General features: G+C 38.5%; 1 protein-coding gene across 2 annotated transcripts; it reads right to left on the reverse strand.

The window, feature by feature from the left end:
* Positions 1-234: 234 nt before the first annotated feature.
* mttp (microsomal triglyceride transfer protein) lies at positions 235-14293 on the reverse strand. Of its 2 annotated transcripts, none has more exons than XM_034889648.1 (18): positions 14044-14293; positions 12470-12662; positions 12088-12231; positions 9873-9980; positions 9661-9777; positions 9432-9571; positions 9199-9349; positions 7613-7770; positions 7318-7486; positions 6345-6452; positions 5956-6168; positions 5626-5837; positions 5363-5460; positions 5054-5175; positions 4639-4866; positions 3178-3302; positions 1298-1468; positions 235-1192 (listed from the first exon to the last, which is right to left on the reverse strand). In XM_034889648.1, the coding sequence occupies exons 1-18, from the start codon at positions 14091-14093 to the stop codon at positions 1045-1047; spliced, it is 2655 nt and encodes an 884-aa protein (XP_034745539.1). In that variant the 5' UTR covers positions 14094-14293; the 3' UTR covers positions 235-1044. The 2 variants fall into 2 exon arrangements, with proteins under 2 accessions (XP_034745539.1, XP_034745530.1); XM_034889639.1 differs by having other exon boundaries at positions 12470-12657; positions 14033-14293.
* Between the last annotated feature and the right edge of the window lie 2640 nt (positions 14294-16933).

The following is a 16933-nucleotide window of genomic DNA, read 5'->3' on the forward strand; positions in this document are numbered from 1 at the left end:
ATAAATAAATCTGCACTGTTTTGAATTCAAGAAGTCTCCCTGCCTATCTTGATGCTCTGGCTACACTATACAACTAGGCCTACTACCATCAAGGCCTACATGGGTCAATATCACAGCAGCAGAGACTGAGCTATCCTGATCCGTGTCTTTCAAACTTCATAATCCCATTTTTGGATAATACGTATTGAACAATTCCTACATCTTTTTCTGTATCGATATCCATAAGTCAAGTCAAAAGTTGTGTGTGTGTTTCCACTGCATATTTATTGTTAGCCAATTACATGTTTAACAAATTGATCCTGGAATATGGAAACACAAGTTCAGAGTAGCTCAAAAGTCAAACTATCCAAATGTTTTCAGACAGAGCAATTACAGCCAAGTACAAAAAATACTGTATATTCAAGTGTTGATGGATTCACTTTTGGAGATGCCATTTTCACCTAAAATCTTTAAAGTACAAAGTAAAGACGACGCACACACATCATCTCTGTAAGAACAATTAAATAAATCCCCATGATTATAAAAAATCGAATTAATGGATATTATTTTGCTAAATAAGTTATTTCAAGTGTGTGAACAGTGACATAAAACAATAAATTACTTCAAATATTTAATTAAAAAACAAAAGGAATGTTAACCGAAAGGAGCGTTTCTATTCATGGGGGACAGTTAATCCACTGTCTCCAGTGTGATATTTACATGTACATCTTTACTAAAACTGTGTTGGGATAATTACAGTGGTACTATTCATGCTGAGTATTACCCTAATAATACATACATCATGTGTGTGCCCATCATAAATACATTTTTGTGAAAATCCATAAAAAGACAATGCAAGAATTCCTGATTTAAAAAAAAATGTCAAATTAAAATGACTTAAATATTCACAGGAATGTAAACATTGCATGTGCTGTTAATTACATTCACCATTTTCTCTCTTGGGTACCTTAACTGCATGAGCCTGAGGTGTGGTAGGTGTCCCTAAATCTATTAAACCCTTTTCGAGTAATAATATTTGCTCCTGGATAGTTCATGATATCTCTTCTACCAGCTGGAGTCAAAAACCTTCTTGCACATGTTTGAGTTCTCCTGGTGAAGAGGAAATTCAGAGCCGGGGACGAGCTGCTTCCTGCTCTTATGCGACACAATGCTCTTTCCTGATGGCACGCTCTCATACTTTGTGAGGTATTCACTGAAAGCAGAACATCAAGAATAGACATTTTTTTGTATAAGAGGATTCAACAATAAAACCCCAAAGAGTACCAAATTATTTTTATGTACAGGGGTGTCACAATACCTGAAGGGGAAGGTAGTTTTGTCCATCTGCATGCACACCATGAAGGGATAATTGGAAAACTGGACAGTGGTAATAAAGTCCAGCGATGCCTCGGTTTCAAAGCTGACCTCAATGCCCGCTCTCATAAAGTCCATGTCCACTGTAACATTGCCAGTAAGAACTAATGCTCCCCTGAAACCATAAAGGGAAAACCAAGTGAAAATGTGTTTTAAACCTTTTTTTAACCAGCAGTTACCACTCAACTAGTTAGCATAATGTGAAACGAAACAACTGTTGCTATGGTTACCTGTAGTATAACATACTAGCTGTGTTCAAAACCCTTCCCTTTCACGGAAATAGTGCACTATACAGTGTATACAGCCATTTTCTAGCGGTCTTTGAGTTCAGTGTCAGGTGTTCTGAAATATTCTAACAGACAGCTTCCAGTCAATCAGAAACGATTATTTTCTTTAGCCTTGTCCAAAGTCCTGCGGTCCTTTCTTGTGAATATGTATTTGGATCACACAGTTTGTATCAGTGGTTTAAAAGTCCACTATAGCTCAAACAATAATACAAGTGAACAGCAACAACTCCCCCGTAGTTTTCAAATGGAAGTGTGTCAGCGACAGTTGAACATCCAACGTCTGTAACTTTGCCTGTGGAGTGGAGACGTGCAAAGATACCAGTGTGGTTTGTTCTGCTTCTATAGATAGCCTGCCAGTCTATTATCAGAGTGGAAGAGGTACAACTATGCTGATCCATTCACCTGCCTCGGCCCTTCCGTTGCACACACGGGTCAAATCATCCTGAAGTTCAAATTCAAGATGTGACCTTTCACAGTGGTCGAAAAGTGGGAAGAAATCCCAAAACAAAAATGTATATATATTTTTCTGTCTTAACCAATATTTTTGTTTCTCAGAATACTGTTCCAATAAAGTGTCAATCCCACAGCATCAAAATTACCTCATTTAATTCCTATGGAAACGTATAATCACAAATGCAGGCATAACAATGAAGGCACTAGGGCAGGGTGTTGCTTAACATTTGATGCAGTGCCAGTTCAAAACCCAAGTTTCATTCCAGATTATTTTTTACATTTTGAGATTGTTATATATAGAATATCCAATCATAATATAGGTGAACAGGATAAAGAATCTGATAAAACACTCAGTGTCAAGTTTTGGTTCTTGAGTTTGGTTTTGAAGACAGTTATGGACAAAATGTGGTCAGTACTTAAAAAGCGCTGAGGTGCATCTGCAGCTCTAACTTGTACAGGAAAAGAAAGACAAAAATCACGTATTTTAATGTTTAAAGTAGCGGCATTGCTCTTGCTATTTCATCACCAGATACCGCAAGCTAACTGACCGGCATGATGATGTGCTTCAATTTCTGCAGCTACTGTTCTGTGCTGACTGTAATGTTTAAAAATAGAGAAGCAGACAGAACAGACGTCATATGCACACAAACCTACAGTTGAGACAGACATGAGGCACAATACTGGAGTGTGTCCAACGTCCCAGTGGAACAAATGAATCAGACAACACTTATAGACCATCTAAAGATCACATGAATCCAACGTTAACAGAAAACTATTTGCAGTGCAGTGACATTGGCTTGAACCTCTTAAACAACTCTTCTTTCAGCCGCGAAGATTGTTTCTAAGAATTGTCTTGTCTAACACAAAAGACCTTTGCCCTGCAAGTGTGTTACATCATACTGTACACACAACACATCAAAACATAATCAGTGAGATAATATAGCATATCATTCTAAGGCTGTACTTGAGGTTGCGACCGATTAACAGGGTACACCTTATGAAAAAGCTAAGCTGATGCCCCAATTTGGCTGCGGAACAAAAACATCTACCACAGTTGTTTCATAGTGTTGTCTCTCAACTGTACCTGTTGTTGACGCTGGTCTTGGACTCCCTGTACCACAGACTGATCTCCATGCCTCCAGAGATGTCAATAGCTAATCCGCCTTGGAACTCTGCACTTGCCTTCAGACCGGACTGCAGCTGGATCACCTGGAGGGCCAAACATGAACAACAAAATGGAATGGTGTTATGTCTGACTCCCCTGATGATAAAGATTATTTTAATCATAGATTATATGTTTAAAAGACTGTAAAATCATTTTTAAAGTAGCCAAATCATGAGTCATAGGAAATGCCACATACATTTAGACCCTGTTAACACTCATATCACCACACTCGACAACTGAAGTTATTAACTTGAGTCATATGTGCCTTTCTGCAAATACTGTAAACATCTGACTGTGGGGGGCCATTTGTAAAGCGGCTCAGGCTGAAAATAACAGCAACCTTTTGTCACATTTAGCTTCAAACAATGTTTAGGGTCACTTTTTTGCACATTTACAACAATATTTGTCAACTAAGAGATATTTAAAAATAGTTAAATCCAAATATTAAATGTTACACCTAAATGTTAAATCTAAATGCTCAATCTAAATGTTAAATTTAAATCTAAATGCTCAATCTAAATGTTAAATGTAAATCCAAACCTAAATGTTAAATCTAAATTTTAAATCTTAATCTAAATGTTAATCATCATTAAAAATCATCTCGTCCGGGGAACTGGACTCTTGGACATGGATCACCTGTTTAATAACTACCTAAAATAATAAACACATTTGGAGAAACTGTATTTGAAGAGTACTTTGAGTTTTTTGAGTTTTTGTTACCTGTAGCTACTATAGCCAGCCATGGGGGGGGGCCCACTTTGACTGATTAGTCATGTTCGCTTGCATAAAAGGCCAGCAAGAGCCCATCTCCGCCCTCTGTTGCTGTTGAAAAATGTTTGTCTAGCCACCAGGACGGCCCTGCCGATGTTCTCGGTTATGGCCAATTCTTTGGACATCTTGCTGAGCAACCACGGCCAACAGTACCTTACCTGGTCGGGGGTGGGCGGGGATAGGCTCTTACTGGCATTTGTTTAAGCAAACATGACATATCAGTCAATGTAAGCCCCCCTCGTGGGTGGCTATAGTAGCTACAGGTCATAAATCAGATTCAGATTTAGATTTAGATTTAATAGTTAGATTTAACATTTACATTTAATATTTAGATTTAGCACATAGATTTAGAGTTAACATTTAGATTTAACATTTAGATTTAGCATTTAGGCTTAAGATTTATTATTTGGATTTAACCATTTAAAATATCAAAGTTGACAAATATTTTTGTAAATGTCCAAAAAGTGCCCCTCAAATTCATACCAGTTTTGTAAACATTGATTGAAGCAAAACATGAAATGATGACTCGTTACTAGCAGTTGTCGCTCTTGTTTATTATCATACTACATGTAAAGAAGCATAAATGGAAGGACAGTCCTAGCTGCTTACCTCCGAATGATCCGTCAGCAGGATTAGACCTTTCACTACATTAATGGGATCCCCGGTCATGGAGAACATTTTGGACATGAGGTCACTGTAACCCTTGAAGAAGGTGACAGGCCGCAGCTGGACGTCGAACAGAAGAGCCGACATCCCAGCAAACGACTCCAGGTCCCCCTCTCCCTCGTCAGGTGTGGCAGCAATTAGTGACTCCAGACCCTGAGCCTCAATTGCCACCTGGAAGAGAGGAAGAATATCCACATTATTTTAAATCAGCAATTTGATAATTATCCATTCCCCTCCCTCTCACACTTAATATATTCCATTAGGAAAGACACACACACACACACACACACGCACGCACGCACAACTTGTTCTGTATTTTACTGCAATTCCTTTTAGTTCCATTATGTGGTTTTCTTACCTGTAATCCATGTAGCATTGCTCCTTTACTTGCACCATAAATATTCATGTTGCTTCTCCTCATGATTCCAGAGCCTGAATACAGGATGTCCAAACTGTACGTGGAGGTCACATCAGCAGATTCTGTCGGAGTTTTTTTTAAATGTATTAAACTGCCAGACTCAAAATTATGGGTTTTGAGAAGCCAAATAAGCAAATATGTGCAGATACCCTAAAGGTCAATTTTTTACTCTCACTCTTAAAATCTATTAACATTGTTCATTTCATCTAAGATTCTAAGTCCTCTTAGAGATGAAGATAGATTACTTACGTGCCATGAATCCTGAGAAAGCAGACGATGACCCAACCTTTGCAAAACGGTCGTAGTTACAGGAAACCATGTCCTTCATAGCCTGTCGTAACACCTTACTGAAAAGAATGCATATATAATATACATTAAATGGCTGCCACATGTATCGATAAAATCTTGCAATGTTAAGGTCTCACACAAAAATTTATTTTTTTCTCCGTGTTTAGCTCAGAAACCTCTATAAAAAAAATTGTTTTTGGTCCATTGGATGTCCCAAAACCCACCTGGAAGGCATCTGGAAGCGGAGGATGTCCTGGATCTTGGACAGCATGTACTTGTTCATTTCATGAGGCAGGTTTCCAATAGAGAGAAGCAGATTCTTGACCTCCATGTATGAGGGGTTGCTACTGAGGATGACATCAGCAGCGGCAGCTCTCACGTTTTTCTCATAGACTCGTCTATTCTGGTGGTAAACCCTGTTCACAGTCTGCTTTACCTACAAATTAGATACATATTTAGTGTCAGTATCTGTTATATGCTGATTAGCTCAATACACTGTAGCAGTAACACACAAACACCAGTTCAAATGAAGTATTATGTATGTTACGGCTTACCGCATCTGTCATGAGATTGACATTATATCTCTGCAGGGCAGTGAGGGCGATGGTGCTGAAAGCTCCCACCTCTGACTCTGCATATTTGGTAAAGATGGGAATGGCCTCGGGAAGCAGAGAGTTCTTCAGAGCCAAAAGATACATCTGGATGTCGGACTCTACCTGCGTGGTGCCAGGACCTTCTAAAATCAGCTTCTTCACCTGTACCACTGTCTGAGAGATAAATACACAGCAGATATTACATTTGGTTTAGATTCCAGAGTATTACACAAAGGAAATTTCAGGACTGTAAACAGACAATCAGTCAACATCAACAACATCAGTTTTACTTTAAAATAGGCGCTACATTTCAGTTTAACATGTAATTTGGTATCTTCTTGGAAGCTCACCGGTAAGTTGCATCCTCCTTTCTGACAGAGCTTATGGACCAGGGCTCCCATAATGATCACCACTGACTCTTTAATGTCTGTGCTGCCAATCTTTCCCTTTAAAATATCCTGAAAAAAAACAAACAATTCTTATTAAAATTAAACAAAAACACTCAATTGGCATTGAATTGTATTAAGCCTTGTATCTAACAAAAGGAGTAGTGAGGAGAATTAAGTGGCATCTAGCGGTGAGGTTGCAAATTGCAACCAACTGAAAACCCCTCCCTTTCCAAGACTGTAGTAGAACCTACGGTGGCCTTCAGGTTACGTTAAAATGCAAAAAGCCTTCTCTAGAGCCATTGTGTGGTTTGTCTGTTTTAGTATAGAAAAATGGCAATGCAATATGGCAAACTCCTCTTATGTAAATAAAGAGATCATTCTAAGCTAACGAAAGCACAACAAATCTTCAGTTTTAGGTAAGGAAAAGATAATTATGAATATTATACTTAATTTCTGCCAATTGATCCCCCTAAATCCTACACATTGGTAGTATAAGACTTAAGTTTTTAAATTTGAAGACATATCATATAAAATAGTAGCAGTAGGCAATATATTTTATGTAAAGCGATTTTTGAAGATGTCATTGCTAGGTGATGTTTGTTTCCATTTAGAAAAAAGTCTGTGCTTCACTGGTAAATAAAAGCAGAGCACCGGACTGAAAGACCGAGCAGGTGAAGCACACCTGTTCTTCTTTACGGAAATATACTAGATGACAGCACCAGGTCTTATTCTTTCCTTTCTTAAGCAAGAAAAGATGCCAATTCTGTTGACATGACAACATTTTTGCACATTGCCTGTTTGCCTGTTCGTTTGTTTGCTTGTTAATTGGTTGGTTTGCTTTTTACTGTGTACAACTGCTGCTGTCACAAGGGAATTTCCCCATTGTGGGATGAATGAATTATTATCTTATCTAATCTAATCTAATGACGCTCACCAGCAGAACCTGGAGCATTCTCTCGTTGGGATGTGACGCAAAGCCACAAGCGTAGAGAAACCTCTCCTGCAGAACCAACCCTTTTGCATCGGTGAAGTTAAGGAATTCAAGCATAGCATCCAGAGATGCATCTGTCTGAGAGGAAGTCACAGCATCCACCACCTGAGGTCTGAGCAGAAAGAAGGCAAAACACAATGTCGGTGAGTTAAAAAAGTTTGACTAATTGAAAGAAACAATAGAGCAATGGAGTCAGTAAGCAAATTAATACGTAGGCGAAAAAGAGGAGTCTGTTTACAGAGATGTCTTGCTGGCACTCTTCAGCACTGTGAGGATCTCGCCCTTGGACGCCTTCCTAATGCTCTGGAGGAGGGCCAGGAAGCTGCGAGGAGCCGTGGCTTTCGACAGGCTTGCTGGCTCCAGCTGCTTCTTTTGAGTCTGCCAATGTTCAAAAAGCTAAGAGGGAAAACACAGGGCACAAGGGATTAGAGGAGAGACCGTCCTCAGTCTATGATTACTCTACAATAACATACAGTATATTTTTACTATTACTGTGTCATTCAGGTCATTTTGTAACAAAGGCCATTTAAGAATTGTATGAGTTACTTGTCTTTACAGTAACACATGGTCCATAATAATGGGAACTCCAATAAAGAATAAACAACAATTCCAGTGTGTTACAACACTTTATTTTGTAGTTTGGGTTCCTGTTCCTGACATTAGTTTCTAATTCCTGATATCTGGAAATGCAGCAACAGCGCCAATAGAGGTCAAACAGGGCACAGTCAGATGATCATACAGATTTTAACAAAAGTTATTTGGAAGTAATGCTAGCAGCTCTGTAAGTTTGTAGTACATGCTAAATGCTAACAATAGCATGACAAAAAGGCTCACAATAAAAGTGCTAATATGCTAATGTTTAGAAGTTATACTCATTATCATGTTCACCCTCCTAGTGTTTTTTGATTAAGTTTATTAACTAAGTTAATTAGGAGTCATCCTGAGTTGGTCATGAATGTCTGCACCAAATTTAATTGGTAAGCCATTCTATAGTTGTTGATAATTTCTTTTTGTTTTTAAAGATTTTTTTTGGGACTTTTCGGCCTTTAATTTTTGACAGGACAGTTAGGTGAGAAAAGGGGAAGACATGCAGGGAATCATCACAGGTCAGATTCGAGCCATGGACCTCTGCGTTGAGACATAAACCTTGAAGTACATGTGGGCCCGCTCTACCACTGATCAAACCTGGCCACAGTTGTCAATACATTTGACTCAAAACCATACATTTCAACCTCATGGTGGAGCTAGAGGAAAACCAGGGATCAATAAAGTCATTAGGATAACCAACTGGGGATCATGGATGTCTGTGCAAAATTGCAATCTATTAAAACGCCCATATTATGCTCATTTTTAGGTTCATAATTGTATTTTGAGGTTGTACCAGAATAGGTTTACATGGTTTAATTTTCAAAAAACACCATAGGTTTGTTGTACTGCACATTGCCGCAGATCCTCTTTTCACCCTTTGTGTTTGGGTCTCTGTTTTAGCTACAGAGTGAGACATTTCACTTCTACACTATCTTCGATGGGAGTTGCACGTGTGCAGTAGTTGGCTATGATCACATCAGCTAGATAACTCTTTCTCCAACTTTGGTCAGTACAAGGCAAGGATTAGCTGGGAGACAAGGTCACACTTGTGGCAGTTTTTTCCAAGTTTGTATGCATGTGGAAGCACCAAAGACAAACAAAAAATACCAAATCCCATAATACTAAATACTAATATTTCAGTCTGTGTGGGGGACTAACATTGCCATCCATAGATTTGTAGCTAAAATGTGTTTATAAAAGTAAAAATGTGTTGTGTGAAAGTCAACAGGTACTCACTGATGGACAGCCCTTGCACTGGGATTTGACCTTCTCCGCAATGATACCAACAGCTGCCAGTTTGGCATCGATTGACTTGACAACCCCAGCCACATCTTTCCCAGCGGCCTCCAGCGGTCCAGCCTCGGTCCCTACAAATGTGAAGGTTTGCCTGGGAAGCAAGAAATTGAAAATTGACTATGTGCCCACATTACAAATGGTAGAACACGTTGATTCTTTGTTAAGGAATTTACCTGGACACAACAGTAGCTGCAGCAGATCTGCGGGCGTTAACAGCCAGTGAGTGTGTTTCTTCAGCCACGGCCGAGTGGATGAAATCATCTTCAAGTGTGAACGTTGTTACAGAACTGGACTTCCTGCTCACACCCAACACCTAAAGGTTGACACATCAAGGTGGGATTCATTAATGAATCAATAATGTTCATATTTTAGTATGGTGAGCTTGTCTGGATACTGACATACCTGACTGTGTGTGGTGAATCCAGTCTCCGCCGTCTTACACGTTTCCAGGATCTTGGTTCTTGTCACTTGACCTTTTACTGCCTTGTACTCGACTGTGCACCTTCCAGACACGTCATTCTGTGCCCAGATGTTAGGTTTGTTCACATTAGTTACATTTAATTAAATATGAAAAGCATTAATACATGTAATGGGAGCATAAGCATGCAATTTACCTCTATAACTTTCCCAGTGTTGAACTGTACTTGCAGTAAGCTGGCCAGCCCTCTTTTTAGGTTCTTGATGGTTCCTGGTTCGGCCCAGTAGGAATAAAATGCTTTTGCCTATAAAAAAAAGCAACACGGTAAACCAAATTTTATGCGTTAGGGAGGCGACCCACAGTACTGTTTGTGCTGCATCTCGTTCGTGTTGCAAGGGCTTTCAAGGTATCAGTTTATCTTTGCACACACAAATACATGGTCATGACATCACAGACTATTTACACTGCATGCAGAAATAAGATATTCTTTGAAGTGCAGATCAAAAACAAAATCAGAATACTTCTGAATTATCACTTTAAATTTCAAACAGATTCTACCTTAACCTCTAATTATATCCTCAAAACACATAAGTACACATTACTGACCGGTAAAAAAATATCAGTCAGTCTTATGTTTACTTATGTTGCTGATATCATGTTGAAATAATGGAACCAAAGCTCAGTCAAATGAACTTGGGAAGCGTGAATGGGAAATATATCACACCACACAGTTTGGTTTTCCCAAGAGGTTTCAGTCTGGCTCAATATTGGACTCTGAGTCCTGCTGCTGTGTCCTGTGGAGAAAGAAGTCTATTACATCATCCAAAAGTGTCTCCAATACTGTATGTCATTTATTTGTGGCACTCAACCATGATATCAGCTAGGGCCACCACAAATAGATTGTCTACAGCTACTCTGTATCTTTCCTGCCGCAGTCTGCCATCAGTATAAAGAACATAACACCAGGGTAGACACCGATCTATCCTGTTTCACACTGTCCAACCTTCTTCTTCAACCTTCTTTACGCCACACTGAAACAATATTCATCCTATACAACACTTACACAAATGTGTCAGAGTAGGATATAATACACGTGGTATATTGTACCTCTAAACACCACTGAAGGCCTTGTGTAAAACAAATATGAATAACAAACATTTTTATGTTGACTGTACTTCATACTAGAAATATTGGTACTACTAAAATTGTTGATAAGTTGTTACCAACTGTTATTAACTGCAATTAAGCATTTACTAAAACCTTATATCAGTTATAATCATGAAGAAACACACACTTGTGATCGCCAGGTTATACCAAAGTCCTTTCTATTTTGTAATAATGCAGTTATAAATGTTCAAATCCACTAAAAGATGCATAAATGCTTGTTAATACATGGATTTTGAGGACTCCAGTTCCATTGCAGCCCTTTTCCAATGTTAACTGTCTTACAGTCCAATAAGTCAAAGGGATTTTTTAGTCATGATCTATAAAGCTTGTAAATGACTAATGAACTATGAATGACTATGAATTGATTAAGTATTTACTTAACTTATAATCTCTTTATAAAGTAGTACCCAAGCCTTTACTGTATGGACCAACCGGTAATCAAAAGAAACATTAAACATTGTATCAAGGAATCTTTAATCTTGTTGGCTGTTTCTATAAACTAGTAGGATTCCTGCCCTGAGATTTTAAATAAGATACTGTAACTATCAAATCGGCTTGCTGTAATTCTTCCAATGGCATTATTGAATAGCATAGAGTAATTATGACGTGATAACAGTGAAGCCATTGGCTTGAACTCAAACATCTAACAGAAAGTAAGATGACAGCATGAACCTTATCCACCGACCTGGAACCACTCTTCAAGTTATGCTTATTCAGTCATTCATTTATTAATTGACAATCTAAACTGCTGACCTTTCTACATACACCTGCACGCACACACGCCTGCCTTGTATTTCCCCTGCCAGCATCATCATTCCAGCACAATGAAAGTAAACTCACTAACTGTCTGCAGTTAATAGTGGAGTACTGGAAATACACTACTGACAATCTAGCATTACTTATGCAAGCATTTCTTACAAATAAGATCATAAAATTGTTCGTCAACGGAAATTCTTGATTATTATAAGATTTGCTGGTTTTGGACAATTTTTTCCTGTTATTATTATTGCCTGGAATATGTTTAAACTAAGGTAATTTTGATCAAAAATACTCACTCTGTATGCTAAAATGTGTTCCATTTTGATACCATGTCAAAATAAGGATTAAAACCTCTTAATAGATTAAATAATAGACTAGTTAAGGGGTGTAGCCACTCATAAGGAGTTTAATACACATAATGTTTACCTTAAAAGGATCTAAACTTTTGCATGCAAACTGCTAATAAAGAATGATGATGGTCTTACCTTTCCATTTTTCAAATGCAACAAAAAAGGTTTAGTCAGAGCCGCTAGTTTTGTTTTCCCCAAAACATTTTCCACAGTGGATCCATGGAGGACATTCTTCTTTTCTGATCGGCGGGTGGCATGGTCAATCCTCACATTTGAGATCTATGAATGAGAGATTAAATAATCAACAAAAGGTCAAACCAAATAAAAAAATAAAACAAAATTAACAAAAAAGGCTGCATTTTGTTTTGGCAAAACATTGCTTGTGCATTGTGCACACACCACCTGCTACACTGAATAAAAAGGAAACATGCTGACTTTACTACCAATTTTATCAGAAATTTGTAGTAAGAAATTATGTTAAGTCTTGAAATGACATCATGTGACTGGACAGACATACCGCCAGTTGAATCAGTTGGTTGTCTTTGCTGCTGGGATCTCTCCACACCAGATTGACATCCACATCGCTTGAGATCCTGTAGCCAGCACTGCCGTCTTTGGACCCCCTGGCCCTATCCACCAGCACCTCAGTGGTGTAGCTGAATTTGTACAGCTGGTTGTTGTTCAGCCGGGGTCCAGCAGCACCACCTGAAAAAACACAGGAAACACAGCTGCTGAGCACGAGTGCAGAAAGTGAGAATCATCTGCAATAAGACTGTTATCATATTGCAGTGTGAAGACAGGTCTGCTAGTGAACTGGGGACTGAAAAGAACATGCCACTGGTGTTTTCCCATGAAGTATGCTTTCAAGTTTACAAAGCTACTATAGCATTTTAGATATTTTTCATACATTACCACTAGTTTCATTTTAATGTACAGTATGTAACTTATAAATATTGGCTAGTAGAAACCTGAATACAATGGCTGTGGTCAGAAAATATGGGACGGATAATGTGATTTTTGTAGCTTCTTACATTTAAAAACAAAAAACTCTCAACTCTCAGATTTCAGAGCTTCTCGATATCAAACTACCAAATGGTTGCAATTCATAGGACTTCAACTTAATATAGAAATCCACACTTTTATTTGCTTTGCCATCAACGGTAATACAAATAACGATTACTTATATCATTGAAACTAGCATACTTGAAGCTCTATGTCTTTAATTCAGGTCAGTTTAAATAATAAAGCTTACTGAAACCCTCTCTTAAAAAATGTGATTGATATTTAATATCAACATGCTGTTGCACTGTCTTATCCAGTTAATTCCAGCTATCTTTCACTTGTGGCTGTACAACCTCTCAAATGCTCTGGTTACAGATTTCCAAATTCCCATGTGTTTGAAGCAAAGCCTTTTCAAAGAAGAACTGCTCTCTCGTTCATTTTTGGATTCCTTTAGAGAAATAATATCTGTGCATAGCGTTGAGGTAATTTAACCAGCGGCCATTTAACAAGGTGTGCTTAACCTGAAAGATATGACATAGATAGGACATTTGGCCTTGAGGGAAATCAGACTGACGTGTCAATACTTGATTTCATCACCGGCCACTGAGAAACATGGAGCTGAATTCACTTAATAAAACACTGTGTTTTGTCAAGAGTTGACTGAGAATCTTAGGGAACATTAGAAGCAAAACACCAACAAAAAATAATGTGTTTTTTGTTAAGCTTCACACCTTTGATTCAAGCCCGCTGTTAGGAAATATGGACAGGGGGACAACATTTTCCAAATAGGGCCCCTCATCCAGCACAGTAGATCTTTGCATGGGCCTCAAGCAGGGGTTATCTGTGCCCTTTGACACCCCCTGACAGCGGGTGAGCCTCCAAAGCACAGTGCAGCTACAAATAAAGACTTTTTATACATTTCTACTTACTGAGCATGAAGTAGGGATCTTCTGTCCCCAAATAAATTCCTTCAACCTCTATTAAATAATTGTCTAAAAGTGACCGTTGGCCCCAAACATCACACTACGACAAACTATCACTAGGCTACTCACAGAAGAAGAAAAAAACATCACCTCACCTTTGGCAGAAGCTGAGACAGAGGAGGCTGCACAAAGCAAGAGCACAGCTAGAGTTAACATTGTGTGTCCTCTCTCTGTAGCCGTAGGATTCAAGACCGACACAAAAATCGAGTCAGCGGCTGAAGCGGCACTAGGGCCAAAAGGAAAGGCAAAGCAAGTCCGAGCTTCTCCTAATAAGTTTTTATCGGAGGGTAGGGCAGACTCCAAACTCCACGCGCAAGTACTAAGTACGAGATAACCAGCAAATCATTAACCTGCGGAGCACAGATTTTGACAGGAACCAGTCTACCATTGACAGTTGCAGCCAGGGGTCCCCTTTTAAAACAGCGGGGCAGTATCTGCGTCTGCGCGCGGCCATGCGATTGATTGATCAAATGAAATGGGATTAACTGATTGATTCAATTGATCAAGGCACAAGTAAGACTCGCCGTCTAGATTTTAGATTTCCGGTAATGTGCATGCCCTGACTAAAGTCATCAAACAATAAAGTTATTTTTATCAGGAAAAAATGATCTTAATAAGAGCATTTATATTTACCAAGAGTTGGCAGAGAGACGTCCTCATGTCAAATACCTTTCACCTAATTTCTTCTTGGGATGAACAGCCGGTACTTTGTCTGTATGTCGCGGTTGGGGGAAATGGGAAGTCTGTCAGTGAAACCAGCCCTCTGGCTCAAATTACAACGTCTCAGTGGATTCAAAAGTGTGGCAAATTTCAGCAGCGTCAGTCTGTGTGAAATACTGAATATGTGATATTTTAAGAAATCTGTTTAGGTCAGTGAGTTCATTGTTTGAGTAAGGATAGGCCTACTGCTGATTTTTCCAATAAATGCATCCCATACTTCATAAATGGTAGCCTAAAACCTCAATCTGTAAAGTTAAAATATTAGAAATAGGTGTTTAATCTACATACAGAGAGAAAGAGTTTGTGTGTGTGTGTGTGTGTGTGTGTGTGTGTGTGTGTGTGTGTGTGTGTGTGTGTGTGTCATTCACTTTAGTTAAATGTAAAACCTTACATTAAAACCTTAATTTATATCCTACACAAAGGTTGCATAATAACACCCCAAATCTGAATCTGAATCAAATTTTTTGGCCAAATGTGTGTTTACACATACTACAAAGTCATTTGGTTCTGGTTCTCAACAGCTCTCAATATACATTAATACACATTTTATACAGTGAGAAGATTAAATGTTTTTACACATATATATATATATATATATATATATATATATATATATATATATATTGTGTATATATATATGTGTGTGTGTGTGTGTGTATATGTATTTGCAGCACAGGACAGTAAACAAGCAGTTATAATGTAACACACACAGTTAACACAGCGCTGCATGCATTTGTAAACTTGTTAAAATGTCAGATAACTGTAGAGTAAGTAATGCAATAATTTATTGTGAAATGTACAGTAGACAGTGGCATAGTTATCTCAAATGTGTGCTTAACTACAGTACTTGGATAAATATACTTATTAACTTTCCTTCACTGAACTGGGTAACATAAAGAACTTTCAGATTAAAGGACAGCAGCAGTGAATACAGTAAATGTGTGTTTGACTGAGCAGCCAGTGGGTGTCAGTGTTTGTCTGCTGCTGTTGTGATGGATGGTTACCAGTTTGGAGTTGCTGTAGGTTGGATCTGAATCCAACCTAATCTGTAGTGTTTAAGTTATTAGGGAAAACAAATTGTTATTTGATTTGGTTCAATTTTTGGTCAGAGACACACAACAAAGTGTCACTGTACCATCAATTATCTGGATAATAAAAGGATGAAAAAGGAACGTACTCAGTTGGCAGTACTTGGTAACGTACTACATGCATTACACTGATAAAGCAATTTGGTTGAGTGAGTTGTGAATGTGTAAAAGAGGAAAGTTGATTACGTCAGAAGGAACGAGTCTGCTGTTGTTTTCTGTTGAGTCTAGAAAAGCAGAGGAAGTAATGTTTAGGCATCTGGCCAAAGGTCCAATCATTCGAAATCAATCCCTGATAACACAGCAAACACTTACATTATGTAAACTGGGTATCCAAATAGCAAATGATAAGAGTTTTGTTGAAAGAAAGGTGTGTGTGTGTGTGTGTGTTTGACCTACTGATCTTTGTTGTTCTCTCTGTGAAAGTTTAATTAAAGAGAAAACAGCAATGGGGCCTGATGACTCCGCCTCAGTCTAATCCATAGATGACAATTAAGGAGCTGAAAACAGTCTGAGACACAACATGAACAGCAGAGAGACAAAGCTCCGCTCTGACTTCCTCTGTTCCATGCATTTAACATGTTTGTTTTTCCAACAACTGTTCAGAAGCTCTGATGCACCTCAAAGGTCTTTTAGATACAATTGTCTGTGGAGATGTAATCTTGATTGGATGTCTGGTGTTATTTTCCTAATGTTTTGTGTTAAACATTTCCACAACATGTTGGCTTTAGGTGCTTGTGTGTGTGCAGGAGATGCCACCAATGGTGTCAGTAATGAACCGTTCACTGGGAATAAAGTTCTCTTATCACTGATCCACAGTTTTTGCTGCTTTGGTTCCTGATGTTGTGCATGCTGGATCACTGTCATACTTTACTGGAATACTTGAGCCCAACAAAGCCATTGTTATTGTTATTAGTGCCACCTCTGCTTTTCCTTAATTGCCTTTGATGACATGTTCATGTCCATTGGGAAAAATGCTCATGCAGCAAAGATGTCATGACTTATTGTTTCATGTATACTAATGTGAAATTGAGTTCATACTACAATTGACCTTTTTTTCATCATGTCAGTGTCCATCTCTTCAGTTAGGATCACCTCTTGATGCAATTGGATTTGCTTTCAAGTGTGCCAGACAGATAAACTAAAGAGAAGAGGAATTCATTTGAAATAATGATGCTTTGCAGAAAACTT

The sequence above is a fragment of the Etheostoma cragini genome, chromosome 2, assembly GCF_013103735.1.
Source record: "Etheostoma cragini isolate CJK2018 chromosome 2, CSU_Ecrag_1.0, whole genome shotgun sequence".
Lineage (NCBI taxonomy): Eukaryota > Metazoa > Chordata > Actinopteri > Perciformes > Percidae > Etheostoma > Etheostoma cragini.

Excerpts from the sequence above, each read along its gene's own strand:
- mttp (XM_034889639.1), bottom strand. The coding sequence starts at position 14,093 with ATGTTAACTCTAGCTGTGCTCTTGCTTTGTGCAGCCTCCTCTGTCTCA. Across the intron at positions 9,778-9,872 it reads ACACTGGGAAAGTTATAGAG|AATGACGTGTCTGGAAGGTG; the intron begins GTAAATTGCATG and ends ATCTGGGCACAG. Across the intron at positions 5,461-5,625 it reads CGCTTCCAGATGCCTTCCAG|TAAGGTGTTACGACAGGCTA; the intron begins GTGGGTTTTGGG and ends CATTCTTTTCAG.